The following is a 19922-nucleotide window of genomic DNA, read 5'->3' on the forward strand; positions in this document are numbered from 1 at the left end:
TGGCTGATCTCACTGTCTGTCAGACGTCAGGCTTAAGACGCGGTCAGATCGGTCAGATCAAGCTATACAACTAACCCCATCATGGCAATCACGCACCAGCACGATCAAAATGAAATCCGTCCTAATTACGGGGTAAGTGTTATTCACTATCATGCGCCTCCTATTATTGACGGATAATTCAGTTGCGGCAAGGGAGGGATCGGGGAGGCATTGGCTCTTCAGTATCAGGCTCGAGGTACGACTCCCATCAAATTTCTTTGATAAGATTATTAAATTGATCAGGTTGCACTGTTCTGGCCACCGTTCTGCCATGGGAATCCAAAACTCATCTTTCCTCGGTCGGTATCACTTGTTTGGAGTTGGATGTGACAAAGGATGAGTCCGTAGCAGCCTTGCGCAAAGCAGTCGAGGAGAAGATTGGAGATCGACTCGATATCCTAGTGAACAATGCGTGAGTTATCGTGATAATCAAACCTTTTATATGCAACCTAACAATGCATAGTGGAATCTGTAAGCCTCTATGAATGCAGTGGGTGAGATCATACTAAGAAATAGGCTATACGATGACCGCGATCGATACCGATGTTCAGCAAGTGCAACAGATGTTTGATGTCAATCTCTTTGGACCAATTCGGATGGTGAATATATTCCATGGATTACTGATTCAAGCCAAAGGATGCATCGTCAATATCGGCTCTGTCGGGGGGATTGTGCCCTACATGTATGGCTGTATGTTTATCGAAAGATTCCTCTAAGTACAAATGTCAACTAATTGCAAGGCAGCTTCATACAACGCCAGCAAGGCTGCACTGCATCACTGGGGAAATACACTGAGGGTGGAAATGAGTCCGTTAGGGTCTGTTAATTCTCTATCCTTCCTCTTTGTCCCTCACTAACTGTCCGCACAGCGTCCGAGTCATCAATGTAACCGGCCACACTCATCCAACGTATAATAATTGCAACACCTAACAAAGATAGATTATATCCGGCAATATCGGAACCAACATCCTCAGCCGTGACGCATCGCGAACTCTCCCTCCAAGCACGTCACCTCTCCAGTTTAGCCTCCTAAACTTCAACTAACAATATTGATAGATTCATTCTACCTTCCGCTCCAGAAGGAATTTGAAGCTCACGTTCAACGGGTACCCAGTAAGCAGAATTATCAAATATTGTCCATGCAGGGCTAACAGGCCGGCAGATACAACCGATCGTATGGTATATGCCAAATCAGTGGTGCAGCAGTCACTACGAGCCTGTCCACCCGCCTGGCATTGGGTAGGCAATACCTCAACCATTGTCTGGTTTATGGATATCTTTGGTTTTCGCACTTTTTGGGTAGGTTTCCCCTTTTCGGTCCTAGGCATATATGCCGGTCTTTGACAGTAACAGGACTACGTGCTATGGCCTGTCTTTGGACTGGGAAAGTTGAAGAGCGCAATGAAATCCAAATCTGTCTAGAAAGTCAAATTGGGATATACTACCTCTAAATGACCATTGACAATGAACTGGACTGGCCAGTTCGCACATTTTACATGCCTGACCTGTAACGGAAGGCAGTGCTTTGTCAGTTCAGCTTCGGACAATATATTTTCCTATATCCAAATCAAGTTGTTCTTCACCAAGCCTATAAATAGGCCCGGTGTCTAAAGCCCAACCCAACCCATGGCCCACAGCTAGTTCAATGTTGGGCTATGGACCCCCACCAAAACCCATCTCAGCGGCCTCTGTAATTGCTGTATTGCGATCTTCGACTGATTGTATAAAGTTCAAAGTTAGAATATTAAATTATGGCAGCCATATAAGTACATAGTGTAATCTTGAACGAAATTTAATCGACGGAAGTCGAGATATTGCGGGGAAATGGAAAAGTTGAAGATATATATATTCGGGATTTGTATAGGAGTTACCACTACTTTCCAGGTAAACCTCTGTAATTTTTGAACTATCTGAATTAACGCGTTTTTTTCGCGTTTCTCAACGTGAAATAGAAATATAACTAGTATTTGATTTCAGATACTTTAAATGAATCTAATATTACGTTGATTATGATAGTGAGAAACTGTGCTAAACATAAGGTAATCAAAAAAACCTAAAGAAGGGGTTCAACTTTGTATGTTTGCATTGTTTGGTTTCTTATTGGGCTAATTGGGCCCCCTGTGCTGGCCCAGTGGGCTTACACCATAGCCCACCAGTGGGCCCGAGGATAGGGCCCAAAGCCCAGCCCATTGCGGCTTCGGTTGGGCTTGTGGGCTTTGTGGGCTTTTACACATTTGACATGGTTGACGCGTCCCATTTCTGTATTTCATTACTGCTATTTGAGATCATGTCTACGGTGCGCCTGGAATAAATTTCTGTATAGTAGCATGTACCATGGAAAGTGAGTTAAACAAGGTCAGTAGAGAATATCATCAATGTATACGTCAACTACCAAATCCTGGAGCTGATTATTGGCTGCCATCAACACAAATAGTCTATCTAATCCATATCTTCACTGGCAGTAACCTGCGAGATGCGCACTTCCACATATAGCTTGTCTCCCTCCAGTAGGAATCGACCATTACCAACCCAAGTGCTATTCTCAAGCTCCTTGAGACGAGGACTGCCGACTTCAAAAGTGGGATTCATGGCTAAAAGCAAGATGTCAGCATATGATATCATACATAGTCTATATTCAAGGACTAACTTGACAGGCCGAATGGGATGGTCTTCGGTTGTCCTTGGAAAATGCCAGCCAAGTCGGGCGAAACTTTAGAGACGCCCGAATAGGTAAAGTTGATGCCCTGGTGGTGGGTTAATTGTATATCTTGCTGTATGTTCTCGTAAAACTTACTTCGCCTTCGGTTGTTCTAGAGGTTTCATTAGCGAGGGACATGTAAACGTGAGATACACAACTCACTTCGCAACACCCTTGACATTCATCCGACTATGCTGCTGATCGGGATCAAAATACAACCAGTCACCGGCGAAGACAACCTCAGCATCGATGCTAGGTGAAAAGCCATCCACAGTGGAGATGGATCCGCCTGGGGTACTCTAGAACAAATGTCAGGAATCGGTTTCTGTTCACGGAGATTGAGAGTGGAAACACACATAGTGGACAAAAGTCGACCCTGAAGATGTTTCCCCTACAGTAAAATGATTAGACTGAGATATCGTTATATGGGCAATGGCATTTCTGTACCAACGGGCTGGCCCTCTCCTACTTGTAGCTATTTTTCTGTTAGTAAGGTCGAGTATTTCGGCACAGATCTGTTGATATACACATACCTTGAGAATGTAGGCGGGACGGAGAGTGGGAAACCCGGATAGTTGAGACATGCTGGTGAGAATATTGATAGAATTTTCTTTCTTTGAGTAAACAGTAGAATTTGAGGAGTTTTATAATTGTTCGAATTGTTAGATCGGTTGACAGTGGACAGTATGTCAGACTGTCAGAAAGAGGGTCAGACCGTCAGATCTGCAGTTTTGGGTCTTTGACACGCAGTAACTCATACTTCAATCTTAGAATCTAGATCGATCATAGAAATTATGCACCTTTCAATATTGAGGATTCATAATTTTCATAAACCCAACGCCCAAAGGGGTATAATAATATCAAACGCCAATTACTGGAGTAAACAAGCTATCCGTTCAGCGTACAGAAAGAGAGAGACATGATGAAAGATGGTTCTGATTTCTAGGATATATCGAAGAATATGAAAAGGACCCGGCGAACTAGTAAACAAAAGGTTTCAAGTCTGGACTAGGAAACAGCCATAGCACACGGTAAGGGTGATACCAGAACACTATCCCAATCCAGACAAGGACAATAAATATTGGAACAATGAAAATGAATAGTATTCAAGTAACTGAAATAAGCTACTCTACTGACCAGGGCTCATCTCGAATTCTCATAAATGGCGCCATATCAACCTGTTGACCCTGTTCCCTCTTCAACTCCGACGCAGTCCGGCCATCCCCAAGATACGACCACATATTGTCCTCCTGGTACTTGATGTCATAATCTTCAAAACGAGGGGTCTTGAGCGTCTTGATCATATGAAGCATACTTCCTGACCACAGCTGGATTCGTTCGTTATACTTCATCCATGACTGGCACGTTTCGGCCCAGACAGAATGCCCCTCATGCCAACTGTCCACATGTTGTCGCCATTGTGTCGTCACGCTTTGCTTAGGTGTCACAGAGTGCAAATTCTCGTTGCTGATCTTCGCGGCGCATTGAAGCGCGTATTCGGCCTGGACCTCGTGCTGTTGGATTCGAGGGTCAGTTTTGGTTTGTCAAATCCGAACGGGCTTCTCATACAGTGATCAAAACGGAACCCTGAGCCCAGTTCCCCGTTGGTCCGCCAATGAAGAAAAAGTTGGGGAAGTTTGGTGTGGTCATGCTGAGATAGATGTTTGGGGACTTCTCCAGTTAGTCTTCATTCACTGCATCTGGATGTGAATGTTACCTTTGCCCATTCTTCGCGCATAGTCCGTCCGTTTGAGCCAGTCACAGTGCTACATATGTTAGAATTATATACGAACCTAGGATGGAAATAAACGACTCACAAGTGTGGTGCGAAAGCAACGTCGAAACCAGTGGCGCAGATGATCAAGTCGAATTCATGCTCTTTACCTTCTGCCGTTTGGATGCCCTTCTCGGTAAACCTTGTGATACCGCTCGTGACGACCCGAACATCTGAATTGTTAGCAAAATGAGATTGCATATCCAGGAACCAAACTTACTATTTTCCGTCAATGCTTCCAGGAAGCCATCACCGGGCTGTCATGTCAGCTGATGCACACTATACAAAAAGACCCATGAAAACTTACAGTAGGCCTACGGCAGCCGGGTGAAAATTTAGGCGTGAATAACTTGACAAGATCATCTCGATCCGGTCCCACGCGTGCCTTGATCAATTGGGTGATCAATTCAGTGGTCATATCATGCATGGGATGATCACGCAGGAAGATCGGGAATCGCTCCTGCATAACTCCATCAACGGCTTTGCGGTACTCCAAAAAGCGTGCGGGATCGGTGCGGAATACTTTCTTCTCATGCTCAGTGAAGAAATGCTTCCCGGCCGGTGCGGGCGGGGCTGACTTGTCAGGCTCATCAGGAAAAAGGCGTAGGTCTTGAAATGCGGCTGGGGGGACAATCCATTGCGTGGAACGAACGAATACTGAAAGGGATTCGACTTCTGTTGGGACGAGGTGAGTACGAAGGTCATAATGGAGACATATGTAAGATAGATACCTTTGACAATCTGGGGAATGATTTGAATACCAGACGAACCAGTTCCAATGACCGCTACGCGTTTGTTTTTCCAGTCAATAGAGGAGTCCCAGTTGGCTGTATGAGTGAGGATACCACGATAATCGTGGATGCCGTCAATTTTTGGCCCTGTACGGATCAGCATAGAACGCAGTGACAACGATGAGACACATACATTTCCATTTATTTAATGGCCCCGAGCCATTGATGAGAACATGGCATCTGTCCAGGAAGCGAGTACCGTCCTTTCGCTGTAGTTCCAATTCCCCTATATAAATGAGTTATGGTTGACCAAGTGGATATAAGGAGCACGAACATTCGCCATCATCTTCACACCAAGTAGCCTGGATCACCTCAGTTTCAAACTGAATACAATCGTACAGATTATGCTTTTTCGCAAAGTTGACAAAATATCGCTGAATCTCCTGTCCACCGGCATAATATCCACTCCACTCCGGGTTGGGTTCGAAGGTAAAGGCATAGGAATGAGACGGAACATCACAACCCACTCCTGGATATCTGATCCATTAATAATAGTATATTAATATTTGTTTCTTCCAATGGACAGTCTTTCAGGGGGAATATAGAAAGAGAAAAAGAGAGAGAGAAAAAGAACGTACCTGTTTTCAAACCAGGTTCCTCCTACTTCGATGTTTCTACAAATATGTTAATACTGAATAGATGAAGGACACAAGATGGTCGCGCACTTCTCATAAACAGTCAGTTCATAATTCGATAGAATATTCTTTGCCTTGTAGGCAGTTATCAAACCGGCTGCACCGGCGCCAACATGAACAATTTTCAGCCGCTGTGGCTCAGAGTGACATTTCTCGACATAATTGTTGAATATGGAGCCCATGGTGAATGATAAATGGTGGATTGTAATTCTAATGAACTCAGTCTACTATATATGAATAGTAATTCGGCTTATGATCTGACTATCTGACATGACTGCATCCTTTCTGACCTGACATGCATCGTTGCCGCCTAGCCTAAAGCCACCAGGTCAGATATCAGCCCACGACCAAGAACACCTGTTCAATGCGATCTGTAGACAAACTCTGGATTGAAAGAGCCATCACTCGTAATTTTATGGCACGATGCTGCTCTATTGTCGTTTTTGGCCCCCATTAGGGTCAAAGTTAGAAATGTCATACTCGAGTTATAAATACAAGACTGGAACACTGCGGAATATAGAAATCAGAGAAGAATTGAAATACATCCAGTCTTAGGAATTCAAAGCCAAGACTTGTTGATCGACATGCATATGCAAGGAACCATGGCTGCATCTCCCCTCCTCTTTCTCCTTGGAGTTCTCTCCTTTGCATCTCAAGTAGCCGCCTCCAGCTTCGCGGCTCTTGCCTCCAACCTTTCTGCATCCACCGAAATTTACTATCCTACCGATGCCAATTGGACCGACACTGTCCAGCGATGGACCGCGTGGGAAGAACCCACCTTCTCTGTTGGTATTAAGCCTGCCAATGTTGCTGATCTGCAGGCAATTGTACGTTTCCACTATCTACATGTTGCTCCCCCATCTAACCATATAATATCGCAGGTAAAATACGCTTCCGAGAATGATGTCCCCTTTTTGGCCAGTGGAGGAGGCCATGGATACAGTACCTCTTTCGGGGCTCTTCAAAATGGTCTCAAGATTGACCTCGGGTTCTTCAACAGCATCACTATCGATAAAAAGAAGAACACCATGACTATTGGAGGCTCTGTCAAATTTTCTGATGTCATGCCACCTCTTTACAAAGCCGGAAAAGAGATTCGTAAGTATCTATCTTATACGGTGCGCCGAACTTCTTCTCTCTAACGCTTTTGTAATAGAAACTGGCTCCTGTCCTTGCGTGGGTATGGTGGGTGCTACTCTTGGCGGGGGTGTTGGTAGATACCAAGGCCTTCATGGTCTCATTCTCGATGCTTTGAAGTCGGTTCAACTCGTGACCGCCACTGGTAACCTCATCACCGTCTCTGCCACGAAGCACGAAGACCTCTTCTGGGGCCTTCGTGGCGCTGGGTTCAACTATGGCATCGTCACATCGGCCACATACAACATTTACGATCTGACCAACGAGGGCAACGTTCTCAACGCCGACTTCATGTTTCCTGCCAGCCTTAACGAAACCTTTTTCAACATTCTGGCTAGTTATGAAACCTTACCTGCCGGTCTGTCCTTGTATACTTTGGTGATGAATTATCCTTCCGTGGGAGTAAGTTCTCTTTCGACTCAAATAACCACGATCACCAATCTGACCCATTCCATTTAGCCCGTTATCCTCCTGAATGCCGTCTATCCCGGCCCCAAGGAAGAAGGACTCGATCTAATTGCCCCCTTCCTCGACCTGACTTCTATTCAACGCAACATCTCCATGGTCAACTGGGATGCAGTCGACGACGCTGCTGGTTTTGGACTAGCCACAGCATTTTGCGTCAATGGCGAAAAGCACGACATGTGGTCCGTTGGTGTACGTTCCATCGACGCAGCGACACACATTGATTACTTCAACAAGCTTGTCAAGTTCTGGGAGGACTTTCCCTCTGCTTCGGGAAGTACCTGGCAGGTGGAGTACTTCCCCATCCAGGCTATCACTGCTATCTCAGATGACTCCACTGCCTATCCCCATCGTGAAATCAGTGCTCATGAGTAAGCATTTCCCTCATTGTGTCCATGCAAACATAAGTACCCATCTAACACTTATCTAGAATGTTTTCATTTAACATTACCGATACCTCCATCGGCGATAAGGTAGACGACTTTGCCATTTCGGCTGTTGAGGCTTTCAATGCGACCAGTGGATTTGATGATTTGCGCATCTATGTCAGCTATGCCCATGGTACCGAGGGATTGAATCCCATGTATGGCCCCGAGAAGTTGCCTCGGTTGATGAAGCTAAAGAAGAAGTGGGATCCCAAGGGCTTGTTCAACTACAACAATGGCTTGCTTCACTGAAGTTAGTATCCTTCTTGATAAAAAGGGCCAAGAGGAATTATTTGTACTCTATATCTTAGGATAGGTGAAATATTGAAATAGTATTGTGTTGGTATATCCTGACAGTCAAATGCTTATGCCTTTCATTAGACCTTGCAAAGCCCATAAAAGCCCACAATCAAACCCACTAATGGGCTGGGCTGTGGGCCTTATCTTCGAGCCCACTGGACTTTCACTGGACCCAACTAGGCCCAATAGGTACCAAAGAATAAAAATAATCAAAGTTGAACCCTGGACGTCGGGCCCAATTATTTCCACCTGTCGCCAGTTGGCGATGTGGTTATCAAAAAGCAGAAAAAACGCACATTATCTTATGGGAGAGGAAGTGGACAGTGCGGATTAGGTATAGTAGCACTACGCGCGAACTTTGTGGTTTCAGAGTTCCAGCCAACTGGATAATATTTCCCATAAGATATTCGGATCAAATCCTACTAACAACCAAATCACGCACTCCTTCCTTCATACTCCTTCTCCAACTCGCCCAAAAATCCTTCGATCTTTTGTCCCTGGACCAAAACCTCCTTACAATCAAGCAAGACATACAACATCCGTCCAGCCTCCGTCTCTCCAGCAGTAATATTCTTCCACTTGTGCGCCGTCGCCCGCTGCACACTCACATCACCGCGCTTCATGAGGCGTGTCTCGCCAGAGTCGAGTGTCAACTCAAATTCACCCTCCAGCACAATACCATAATCGATTGACATGGCACGGTGCATGGGTGACTCTACTCCAGGGCCGAAGTCGATCATGCGCACCACAGTGCCGTTGGTGATATGGAGACCGGGCTTTTCTTCTGGTTAGCATTACGTCGTGTGGAAACCATGTGTTGGAAAGGATCAGTCTTACCTCGTTCTCCTGGGAGAACTTGATGTCTTTGTCCTCGTTGAGGTCAACAGGATTCTCATTTGTGGAGTAGATGATGTTGGCGACGGCCTGGTTCTCGCCCATCACACGGTGGTGGTCACCAGCGTCAGTGACAAGGAAGTGGCCTTTGCCATCTTCTTCTTTGTTGCCGGTGATGAGACGTTGGACCGGACGCAGACCGGGGGCCGGGAAGCCGTCGGTAATGAAGTTGATAGCAGCGGTGGTAGTCATGATAGAATGCTATTGATATAGAATATTTGATTTGTTGAGTGGATTTGAAAAGCATGTACATATCCGTCTTATATATTCATAAGTGTATGTAGTGCATAATATCTGACATCTGAGTCTGACATTCCCATCTGACATCTGAGTCTGACATTCCCATCTGACACTGTCTGACAATCACACGGAAATATCAAACATGACTCGTCAGAGTAGTTCCTCCATCAACAATCCAGCTACTGCCTGTGACATAACTTGCTTTGGAACTGCATAGGAACATGATCAAATCGGTTATCTCATCCACATGCGCGATTCTTCCCATTGGAACGGCCTTTGCAATCAGCTCTTTCAAGTCTGGATTCCCTTGCACTGCGCGGTCTACCATAGGGGTATCGACCCATGACGGACACAGGCAGTTGACACGGATGTTGTACTTCGCGTTATCCAATGCTTTGTTTTTGTCAGAGACACGATTCTCTTCTTTCCGTTCATTAGGATAGAGTCACACTTACCGGCATTTCGGGTCAATCCAAGAACGGCATGTTTGGATGTTGTATACTGAGTCAACAGAGGTGTCGCCACAAAAGATGAACAGGATGCCATGTTGAGAATAACACCACGAGTAGAACCCCGGTTGGGATTTGTAGAGCTGACAGCCTTTGCCTCTTGCTCTTTCATTGCGCGAGAAACGATCTTGGTGAGGAGGAACGATCCTTTGACATTCACGTCGAGGAAGCGGGTAAACTCCACAAGAGATGCTTCTGCAATCTCCGCTGGAACTTGTACACCAATCTACATATAGCCATTAGTGTTGAGGAAAGAAAGAAACGAGGAGATAAAAAAGAGAGAGAGCCCATACTCCGGCCGAGTTCACCATGTAATCGATTCTTCCAAAGGACTCCTTCGTCTTTGCCACGACTGATTCCACCTGCTCCTCGTTGGTCACATCGAGGGTCAACACCAAAGCTTGGTAGCCAGCGTTTGTTGCTAACTTCTTGCTTTCTTCGGCTGCTTTCTCAGCGCTGTCCTGGTTCAAGTCGGCAAAGACAATGCCAGCAGCTCCTTCAAGAGCAAAAGCCAACGCGCAGGCCCGACCGATTCCACTGCCTGCACCGGTAACGAGAGCGTATCCGTTGATGTCCATAATGGTGAAAATGATGCCAATGGTAGTAAGATTTTAGGTGCGTTTCACTATAGTTAAATATGCATGTTGAAGTGAGTGGTATTAGATGCCATATGTCACCCTCAAGCCACCTGCAGTCAGAGTCAGAAAGTGGAGTTGCCAATTGTTTATCATCCATGAATTGTCTTAATATAGCATGAAATGTATGTAAGCATGTCTTGAGGGTGTAGACTCAGGAACCAGATCTAGATGAGAGTGCATTGAAGAACTATGAGATCTAAACAGGCATGTTGGTGCATGAACACCCGGCACCACCAACTGTATGTACATATGTAATTGACGTAATATAATTTAATCACCAGCCCGGTCACGTCCTGTATATATAACAATATACTTTTGTTCGCTTTCTGCCTCCTCGCCATGATCCTCCATCTCTAAGTCAGTTGTTGAATCACGCCGGGTGCTCCCATGTCTTGAGGGCGGTAATCCATATTCGATCCGAACATTCGGCTGCTTCGCCAACTCAGCCAATGCCGGATTGCGCTCGCACAGCATCTCCACTAGTTCCTTCTGGCTTGGTCGGGGCGTTTCCCGCACAGCCATGTGGCATCCACAATTCGTGCATTCCACTACATATTCATGTGATGAATGGCATGAGCCATCCGCTGTCGCGGCTTTGGTAGTTGTGCATTTCTTCCATGGACGGAATGATTGTTTCCGTGTAGTGCCGCTGCTTCTAGAGGAGCATCTGGGTTCGAAGCCGCGGGATAACATCTGGGTACTCCATTTTACTGGACAGGCCCTGCTTGACGTGGACTCTGCGGATGAGGCTAAGGAAGAAGACGCCACAGAGTCAGGTCGGGGAGTTTGTAGTCCCGGGTTATCAATGTGGATAAGGACCTCCCCGGCTTTAAATTCTCGGGGCTTTCGAGGCTGGGGAGAGGGCATTGTATCCATGGTGGAGATAAGGGCTGGGTCTAAGGGGATCGGATCGCCATCAGAAATCAGTTGGAGATCAGATGGTAGGGGGTCGTGGTCGAAGTAGCCGCTTTCTACGTCTGTTGTCCACGATGGCATGTCAAGTGTTATTTCGTCGGGACTCCAAGGTAGGGTTGGGTCCAGCAGCGGGGGAGTGTTCATGTCGAAACTTGCCGGCCATTCGAGGTCAATGGAAGGATATAAAGCTTCCATGGGATCCAGAAATGGTTCTGTATTTGAGTTGCCTGTGGCAAATAGTGTGGACAAGTCAGGATTATCGATATTCATAGCAGGCGTTGGAGGCACAACGTTGAACTTGTTTTGCAGTTTTCTCTTTGCGCCTGTGATTGGGTTAGTTGATGAAATTTAGTCTGGCACAGGAAACGGAAAAACATACGAAGCTTGCGTTGTGAAATACGGTTTTGGATACGTTTGCGCAAAGCTGGCTCAGTTATTTGACTCCAATCTTCCTTATCGATCATCTCATCGATTGAATCCATTGTAGCCACCCCCTGTTGAGACATGATAAATATGATAGAAATGCAATGGAGATGGTCAAAGTTTATAAGATGTAAACAGACGATTGAAGACAGTTGTTGAATGACAATCCTCTTGTACCTCGTATAAATATATTTCAGTCTTCAGGCCCCCGTACCTGGGCTTTTACAGGAGCATAACCCCTGCTACCGTTCTTTTAGAGGCCTGTCCGCACCCACACATCCCGTTCCAACTCAGATTGGCTCGATAGCATCTACGGAGTACCTGCTGCCAGAACGGGAGCGGATGGTTGCAGCCAGCATTCAATGGGGGCCTGTTACTGCTGACGCCCACGTTTGGGCCTTTTTCCCCCCGCATAACACACGACCTAGTTTGGCTAGCTCTGGTGGCCACCTTCTTTCGGCGATTTCACCCGTGATTTTAATAGGTCTGCGGTGTTTGGCTGATGGGAACAACGGAAGGCGTTTACGCAGTTTTCTCCGTCCATTCAGTATACAAAAGAATAAATTAGCCGAGAGGCGAGATGACAGATACGATCGACAACCACTAGGGCCAAGCTTTACATTATAATGTGATCATAATCGGTTGATGGTTCCGTCTGTCAATCCGGCTCGTCCGGTTAGGCTGATTTCTTGACTGCATTCAATCTAAGCGAGTAAATTGGCAGTTTCATGGTAGCAATGTGGCATTGGGGGCCATATTGAGGTAAGACCACGTCTCTGCTGCATATTACTGGTATTTTAATGCCCTACGTCCGGCTTGAAACCGAGGTGCATATGTCGTTATTGTTCTGCATTAGCTCTGCATACCACGAGGGTTCAGGGGAGGGGGTCGGATCACTTAGATCCGTCCTGGTCGCGGATGAAAATTCCGCTTGGTTCTAGATTTGATAGTTATCTCTTCGTGTTTTATAGTTCGTATAAGTTATTTATGGCCGACAACGGAATCCGAGCATGGAGCACAGCCCTCCTATGGGGGACAGACTAAACATCAGATTCAACTACCGTCCAATCGCTTTCCTTATAATCTCACCGGGCTAATAGTCAGCTTACAAATTTGTTTTTTAAGTTACTTCCAAGAATATCTAATAAAAATTAGAGTGTGCTAGTTTTGCGTAGTATATACGCTTTGCTCGATTGAATAATCCTGAGGAATCCTGTGATATACTACTTCTAGCATTTACGAGATCCAAAGGTTATAACCAAGTCAATTCATGCAATTGACTTAGCTCTACTATATAAAGGTCCACTATGTGGGGTCACAGGCATGACTAGTGTTATAGTTAGGGGGATTTTAGACCTTAAGAAACCTGGGCACGACCCGAGGCTACTAATTGCCACCTAGTAAGGTAGCAGGCCCAATATTCCCCCGCAGATGTTTTTCGTACAAATGTTCAATATTCGCCATCACTGTAAACTATTTCCGATCTCGGGGTACTTCGGTTGTAATCTATTTAGCATAAAACTTATTATCAGCCAAGGACTATACTTCGTAATCGTGCAGAATATTTTGAACTAAAACAAGAGGTATCATGTCAACTTCGTACTATAGATATAACCAATCAAATCAACGCGCTTAAATTATAATCAAAGTATTCTCGCTGCAACATAGAAAACACCTCCCAAATCTGTGGCGAGCAATTCCCATTTAATCGTCGCGAAATTTCATCTATCAATCTCATGACTCGGCCTTTCAAAAACCATTCTCCCTCAAGTGGTTGCAGAAGGATAGCGTAGTAGGCCAACAGTAACAGAGCGCCCGGATTGTTATTTTTCAATAAGGCCAAATACTCAGGGGAAACGTGCATTGGCCATGAATTAAGAGCATCCCAGATAGTCGCCGATGGCCCCGAACGCTCCATAAACGCAAAGGCCTGTGTCAATTTTATCGCTGAATCGCGGTATATATAGTACTCCGTGGATTCGGATTCATAGTCTGGAATGACAGAGAGTAGTCTAATTAGTAGCGGGTCGTTAGGATTGGGAGTGACGCCAAGGTCATCCCGCCAAAGTGCCGTAAAGGGTGCCAATGGACTAATGGTGAGTTCCGTCCAGACAGGGCAGAGCATGGAGCAGCCGTTACGGAGGATCTCGATCCACTCCAAGGCTGGCGCGTCTTCTTCGTTATTATCATTGCTCAGAAATAACGGTTGGTCGTTAGACTCGGAGCCTAGGGCGTAGATCACGAGGAAAAATGCGAAGGCTAGCACCGCTTGACTGTTATTGCTATCCACATGCATAGTTGCCCATCGAAATGCAGGAGCAGCTTGGTCTTCATGTTTGATTGATTGGATTGTATAATACGCTCGATTTGCAGGGTCGATAGAAGCAAGGTGGAGCGAAGAACAGGACAGGATGCCATGGAGCAAGAAGGGAAACTGGGTAGCTAACTGTGGGACAATGACTCGAAACACATCATCGGTCTCGGGGCCACATGAGAGCGTTTTGTAGGTGTAGTTCCGATAATGATCCAGTAGACCTGCGTCGGTGGTGATCAACGTTTGATAAGGACTCGACTCGAGATGTTCGCTTGAAGCAGGGGTTGTCGCAGTCTGAAGGGATAATCAGTGAGGCCAACGATGGGTAATGGCCATCAATCTACTTACTGTGTTCGTCAGCCCATCGGAATTGTCAGACGAAGACGACGAAATCAACAACGCCGGGTTAGTAAAGTAACGGAGAGCATTTCCCCGGAAGAATGTCTGCAGCGGCACTGGATCCCAGAAACCTGCATTCTCTGAGGCGGGAATATGGTGTACAGACATCCAGTGCTGCTTCATGCGCTTAGCGGTGATACAAAGATGAATGCAGCCCGCGAAAGAGCAGGCTAGCCCATTTTGAACAGGCAAGAAAGGCACTGGAAACTGGGTTTCATCAGGCAAGACGACATCATTTGGTTGGCTCAGTTCAAATCCAGAGGCATATTCGACAAAAGCTCGACGGGATAAATGATGAACATAATGGATTTCTTTGAGGTGGCGAGCGACTGCGCCAGGCTGAATCGCATAGTTGCAACGAAGGCAGATCAATACCCGATACGTAGGCAGATAATGTAATAGTTGGGATGGAGCGGTCGCATCCACTGGAGTTGAAGCCATGATGGTGACTACTCACGGAAACAGATACGGTCGTTTTAGGGGGGCTCGTAATTAAGAGTCAGATTATCGCCGTCCACTGCCCAGGTCGCGATATGGGACCTAGGCAGAATTAGGAATTGTTAGTCAGCAACTGTGAAATCGCTTCCGAGGATTGGGATTTTGATCAGGCGGAATATTTCTCATTTAAGACTATACGAGACTACCTAGGTAAGCACACCTAACAAAGAGGAATGTTCATTGTCAGCACACGCTTCAAGCATGACTAAAAATCAAGAAACAAGAAAACAAGAAAAAGGAAATAGGAAAAATCATCGCGAAAATCAATTAAATCTCTGCCAACAGCTTGTGAATATCCACGACCGGACCCAACTCGGTCAATGTCTCCTTCCAGACCTGGGCCTGCGTGATTCTACCAGAATCACTGTCTCCATATCCGGCAAATGGAGCCGGCTTATTGTCACTCATGTACCTGCCATTAGAAGGTTCACCGGCTAACACCGATGCATGAACCAGCGTGCGGGCACCCATAGAAACAGAGCGACCGATGACTCTCTTCATCCCACTAAGGACTGTGCCAAAGGCGCCCTCAGCTGTACGGTGCAACTCAGAGCCATAGCAGAAACCGGGGTTGACCAAGTTAAGAATGGTGCCCGTGGAGCGCTTGGCACTGGATCGGTTGCGGAACAACTCGAGGAAGAAGAGCTGCTGGAGCAGCTTAGAGGCATAGTATCGGTCGCCCATGTCGAAGTGAGTCTTGTCATCCAATACGTCGATGAGTGGGATTCCCCGCTTGATAGACACTTGGGCTTCGGCGAACTTGGCCCAAGCGGCTGTTTCACTGCCGACAATCGAAATCACCGGGCGAGCGCGATTGAGATTTTTGGCAGCCTGGCGATCGAGCTCAGGCAGCAACAGCAGAGTTAGAAGCGCAGTGCTCAGCCAGTTGATTTGAATACTTGATTCATGAGAGGTGGATTGGTTGACGGTGAAGTTGAAGTTGGCAACACCGGCGTTGAGAAGAGCAAAGTCGATCTCGATGTCGGAGCGCTTGAGGCGATCGACAAACGCGATAATACTAGCGTAGTTGGCTAGGTCCAACTCCCAGACCTCAACCACAGGAGGTTTAGCCGAAGCGGGGAGTGCAGCAAGAAGGGATTTCCGGGCAGCTTCGCCCTTGGAGATGCTACGGACAGCCAAAATCAGATGGGATAGTCCAAGTCCAAGAAGCTGGGATGAAGCTTGGTAACCCAGTCCAGTGTTAGAACCCGTCACGATACCTGCCTTGCCGCGAAGGGAGGTGGTGGAGGGGGCCTTGGAAGGGCAGACCAGGAACTGGCGATAAAGGAAGCCCGGGTAACTGTTATAGAAAGGCATTTTGCAGGCTTGAGAGGAATGAAGAGGATGGGAAGGAGACAGAGAGGAGTATCAATGTAGGGTATAAATACTTTCCTGACCCTCTGTATACTTCCAATGTTATACTCCATGACTATGACTACATAAAGTGGAGACTAGTGGAGACCGACGGTGCCGTTCTTTATTGTGATTGGTCAACACGGATTTAGCATTGTCTCCGCAGAACGGAAGGTGCCGTTCCCATCTTGCATTTACCTTTGAGGGCTAAAGATAGGGGTATGACAGGGGAAAGCAGGTCAGGCAGCCACTCGCCAACCGGGATTAAGGTACGGAGTAGTGACGGGTTTAAGGTAGATTGCAGGGAAATGGAGGTCTGACCCTCCCCCTTTTATGGTGACAATGTAACGGGTTTAAATTACGAAAAGATACTCCGAGAGGCGTCTAGAGGACCACTATCAACATTGCACAGCCAGTTGTCTTCTTTTTATTGCTTACTATAAGAAGCTCTCGGGCTAGACTACTTTATCTGAGGTTGTGCCTGAGGTACCAAGGCACCACCGAGCATGTAGGCTATATGAACTAACCACATACCATCACATAGAAGAAGCAGACATTTGTCCTCGGTCATACATTTTCAGCTCTTGCAGACTCGCAGGTACGCTAATAGTACCATATTTTACTAGCTTCACCATCCTAGGGGTCTTATAAGCGTCCTCCATTCTTTATAGATCAAATATGAACAATAACGTCAGAAACAAGTAGAACTAAGATCCAGAGGGTGTTGAACACTCCGTCTGATAATTTGTAGATTTGGTATTGTAACCGTAGATTTAAACTAGCCCAGATGGGGCCGATATGTATGCACATGCAGACTAAGCCTCATACTGCTGAACTACACATCCATAAAACCATAGCGAATTCCAGTTATTGCCGCTAATCTCCTGATTCACGTAGTCCTTCTGTGGATTTATTAGTGTGGGGGTGTCTCCTGCAAGAGCGATGCACTTACTCTTTTAATCCTGACCGTGCATCTACCATTATCCTGTGTGTCGCCGTTGCTACCGTGTGACAGCACGATGTCGACAGGAAATCCATCGTTGTCAATAACAAAGCTACAGAATTCATTAGTCGTATGCCCCACAAGAGTAAAACCACTTCTAAAGATGCCCAACTTACTCGGCAATGATTGTCCGCTGACAATTAAAAGAATGCTCCTTTCCCCATGAAACTTCTGTCGGAGAAATGAGGAAGTCCTTCCGGGTTCTCCTCGTCTAGACTAATGATCGCTGACGGAGTTAAGAGGCCAAATTCTCACCAATCCGAGCTGATGACGAAGCGGCACTTGGTCTTATGCACACCCGGGTGTGCAACAATGTATCTGAATACTTCTTCCACCGAAGGTGAGAGGTCCACCAGCTAATCGTCCATAGGAGCCGCTAGAACCTCCCACAAAGCGACGGTCTGCATCGGCATAATGTTAGGCATCGTTCCAGTCGTATCGACCCAATCGTTGTAGTGTTTGCAGATGTTCTTATCATTTGGGTGACCCGAGATTGTGACAGTCATCCTTGGATCCCCGCCTTGACAGGAGCATGTCTTCTAAACAGTGAACTGGAAAGTCTTGTAGTCACTAGTATTGGTGACGCTTCCATCAAACTTACCACCCGTAGTCAAGCCGTTATGCCCGGCGCTGACATTTGCACTGAACTTCTCTTTTGCTGACGAACTTTCGTTGGAAGCCCACACCATCTGCAGAAGTGCTCTTAGATTAGTTGGCGACCTACTGAAGAATTTAGTAGCTTGGGGCTGGTCACTCACTAATTGAAAGTGTGCAACATACGCACAACCTGTAACAACGTGGGTTCCCATGGCCCTGGAAAGGTTATTCCACTTGCTTACTACTTTGGCATCAGGTTTGCTTGCATCGAAGGTCCCAAGGTGCTTCAGCCGCTTCTTTAGGTGATCTTCATCGATGTGATCGTCCCAATCTTTGAAGAAGACATTGATCAAGTTCGCGTTATAGCTAAACAATGCATACGAATAGTCTTTGCTGAACATCTTGCTGATCGAGGCTCCAACAGACACTGAACCAGACACTGCCATGTATTTTCCAGTTAAGCTGGCATCAGCTTGGAAGGCATTGGCGGCCTCCGTGCCGGTTCGATATGCGTGGTAGTTTGCTAGACAAGAAAGGCAAATATTAGCGTTAAATAGGTATGAGCTGATGTCAATATCTTGGTAACTTACATTGGCCAATCCTCACATCTTCTAAGGCATTGACATTGTTAGGAACTTTTCAAGTCACGCCAGAATTAAAAATCCGCATCTTTGTTTCATCGTCTGGCTTGATAAACCGGGCAGCAGGCTTGATCGCTCGTGTGATCTATGTTTATGAGTAACATAGAATCAACAAAGTAAGGGAGTCTCCCAATCGGGGAGTGGCCTTTCTTACCGATCCAATATCCCCTGGCATAGCAGAGGTCAAATCCAAGCCTCGACCAAGCCATGCATCTGGTGGAAACTCAGCAGAGGCTTGCGGTGGATCAAGCACATTAGGTAGAGGAGCGATGTGTCCAACCCCAGCGGGTTGTTGAATATCTCAACAGCAGCATCTCGAATCAACATTGTATTACGTGGACCACGGCTGAGATTTCTGTGACAGAATTGATTACTCCAGTTCTTCTTCCTTTAAAGAGAAAATAGTTGATCATTCGGGTACAGCACCCTCAACTTAAATTCCATTTCCCAGGTCTGTGCGTAGAGAGGTTACTTAGGTCTATAGCAGGTTGCGGTATTGAGTTGGCACCGAATAGAGGCTTACATGCGGGAATTCTTTTACTGATTTATTTTGAATAACGCCTTCGGTTAATATACGTGTGTGGTTTCGGTTCGCTCCTGCTGCACCCACACCTATATAGCCTTGTCACTAAAGTAGGACTGGCTCTTTAAACCTAAAACTTTAACAGGAATTCTGTATGGGGGAATCAGGCAGCAAATAGTATTCACCCCATTCAATCTACAATTGGTTAGGCATTCCTTCAGCCATAGCCGTCCAAACTTTTACTGCTCTGTTTTAGTCACACCCTATCCTATCCTTTCTCTATCTTTTCCCTTTCCTTCTCGCATAGACACACAGGAGACTCATTTTCCGTATAGTCTACATGGCTATCCAGGAAATCTGTTTCTTTACTAAATCCCGTGCGCAAAAATCAATATTTAGATTAAATATCCTCCACAGGGGTGATGATGTAATAACAGGATGATCTGTAAGCTTGTTCCGCCTCACTGATCTCCGTAGCTGAAAAGTCTTTCTTCCGTCACATGGAATCTCGACCAAATTTTAAAGAATACTTCAGAGCTGCTTTCATTCAAACCAATTTATACCACCCTTTCAAATCCCCAGGTCAGGATGCCTCGGCATAACGGTAAGCTACTGGTAGAATTGGAGGAATCGAACATTCATCTGCCGATCTCGGTATATGTTCCGAATTTCCGATCCAGCCAGCCACATCCCGATTCCAAGGTTTTGAAC

The 19922-nt window shown here is 46.2% G+C and overlaps 9 protein-coding genes across 9 annotated transcripts; 2 read left to right on the top strand and 7 right to left on the bottom strand.

Annotated features, from left to right (window-relative positions):
* Positions 1-109: 109 nt before the first annotated feature.
* Positions 110-1083, top strand: PGRI_053790 (SDR family oxidoreductase; the record flags this gene model as incomplete). The annotated part of the gene is made up of 8 exons (XM_040793092.1): positions 110-132; positions 183-235; positions 283-451; positions 503-510; positions 556-729; positions 784-856; positions 909-924; positions 979-1083. The coding sequence occupies 8 exons, from the start codon at positions 110-112 to the stop codon at positions 1081-1083; spliced, it is 621 nt and encodes a 206-aa protein (XP_040645059.1).
* A 1395-nt stretch (positions 1084-2478) lies between these two features.
* Positions 2479-6119, bottom strand: PGRI_053800 (Uncharacterized protein family UPF0311; the record flags this gene model as incomplete). Its single annotated transcript, XM_040793093.1, has 18 exons — positions 2479-2630; positions 2687-2783; positions 2834-2849; positions 2900-3036; positions 3094-3128; positions 3185-3212; positions 3271-3322; positions 3875-4251; positions 4307-4408; positions 4455-4503; positions 4555-4684; positions 4732-4768; positions 4819-5186; positions 5243-5389; positions 5436-5528; positions 5577-5779; positions 5881-5916; positions 5968-6119. The coding sequence occupies 18 exons, from the start codon at positions 6117-6119 to the stop codon at positions 2479-2481; spliced, it is 2211 nt and encodes a 736-aa protein (XP_040645060.1).
* A 402-nt stretch (positions 6120-6521) lies between these two features.
* Positions 6522-8216, top strand: PGRI_053810 (FAD-binding oxidoreductase; the record flags this gene model as incomplete). The annotated part of the gene is made up of 5 exons (XM_040793094.1): positions 6522-6764; positions 6819-7035; positions 7094-7476; positions 7534-7910; positions 7970-8216. 5 exons carry the CDS (start codon positions 6522-6524, stop codon positions 8214-8216), a joined length of 1467 nt encoding a protein of 488 aa, XP_040645061.1.
* A 482-nt stretch (positions 8217-8698) lies between these two features.
* PGRI_053820 (cupin domain-containing protein) lies at positions 8699-9350 on the bottom strand (the record flags this gene model as incomplete). Its single annotated transcript, XM_040793095.1, has 2 exons — positions 8699-9040; positions 9102-9350. The coding sequence occupies 2 exons, from the start codon at positions 9348-9350 to the stop codon at positions 8699-8701; spliced, it is 591 nt and encodes a 196-aa protein (XP_040645062.1).
* A 184-nt stretch (positions 9351-9534) lies between these two features.
* Positions 9535-10485, bottom strand: PGRI_053830 (SDR family NAD(P)-dependent oxidoreductase; the record flags this gene model as incomplete). The annotated part of the gene is made up of 3 exons (XM_040793096.1): positions 9535-9791; positions 9854-10133; positions 10201-10485. The coding sequence occupies 3 exons, from the start codon at positions 10483-10485 to the stop codon at positions 9535-9537; spliced, it is 822 nt and encodes a 273-aa protein (XP_040645063.1).
* A 330-nt stretch (positions 10486-10815) lies between these two features.
* Positions 10816-11966, bottom strand: PGRI_053840 (bZIP transcription factor; the record flags this gene model as incomplete). The annotated part of the gene is made up of 2 exons (XM_040793097.1): positions 10816-11783; positions 11840-11966. 2 exons carry the CDS (start codon positions 11964-11966, stop codon positions 10816-10818), a joined length of 1095 nt encoding a protein of 364 aa, XP_040645064.1.
* A 1535-nt stretch (positions 11967-13501) lies between these two features.
* On the bottom strand, positions 13502-14719 carry PGRI_053850 (uncharacterized protein; the record flags this gene model as incomplete). The annotated part of the gene is made up of 2 exons (XM_040793098.1): positions 13502-14491; positions 14546-14719. 2 exons carry the CDS (start codon positions 14717-14719, stop codon positions 13502-13504), a joined length of 1164 nt encoding a protein of 387 aa, XP_040645065.1.
* A 642-nt stretch (positions 14720-15361) lies between these two features.
* On the bottom strand, positions 15362-16411 carry PGRI_053860 (Short-chain dehydrogenase/reductase SDR; the record flags this gene model as incomplete). Its single annotated transcript, XM_040793099.1, has 1 exon — positions 15362-16411. One exon carries the CDS (start codon positions 16409-16411, stop codon positions 15362-15364), a length of 1050 nt encoding a protein of 349 aa, XP_040645066.1.
* An 851-nt stretch (positions 16412-17262) lies between these two features.
* Positions 17263-18448, bottom strand: PGRI_053870 (uncharacterized protein; the record flags this gene model as incomplete). The annotated part of the gene is made up of 5 exons (XM_040793100.1): positions 17263-17349; positions 17400-17502; positions 17567-17621; positions 18052-18170; positions 18231-18448. The coding sequence occupies 5 exons, from the start codon at positions 18446-18448 to the stop codon at positions 17263-17265; spliced, it is 582 nt and encodes a 193-aa protein (XP_040645067.1).
* Between the last annotated feature and the right edge of the window lie 1474 nt (positions 18449-19922).

The sequence above is a fragment of the Penicillium griseofulvum genome, assembly GCF_001561935.1.
Source record: "Penicillium griseofulvum strain PG3 chromosome Unknown contig_84, whole genome shotgun sequence".
NCBI classification, from domain to species: domain Eukaryota; kingdom Fungi; phylum Ascomycota; class Eurotiomycetes; order Eurotiales; family Aspergillaceae; genus Penicillium; species Penicillium griseofulvum.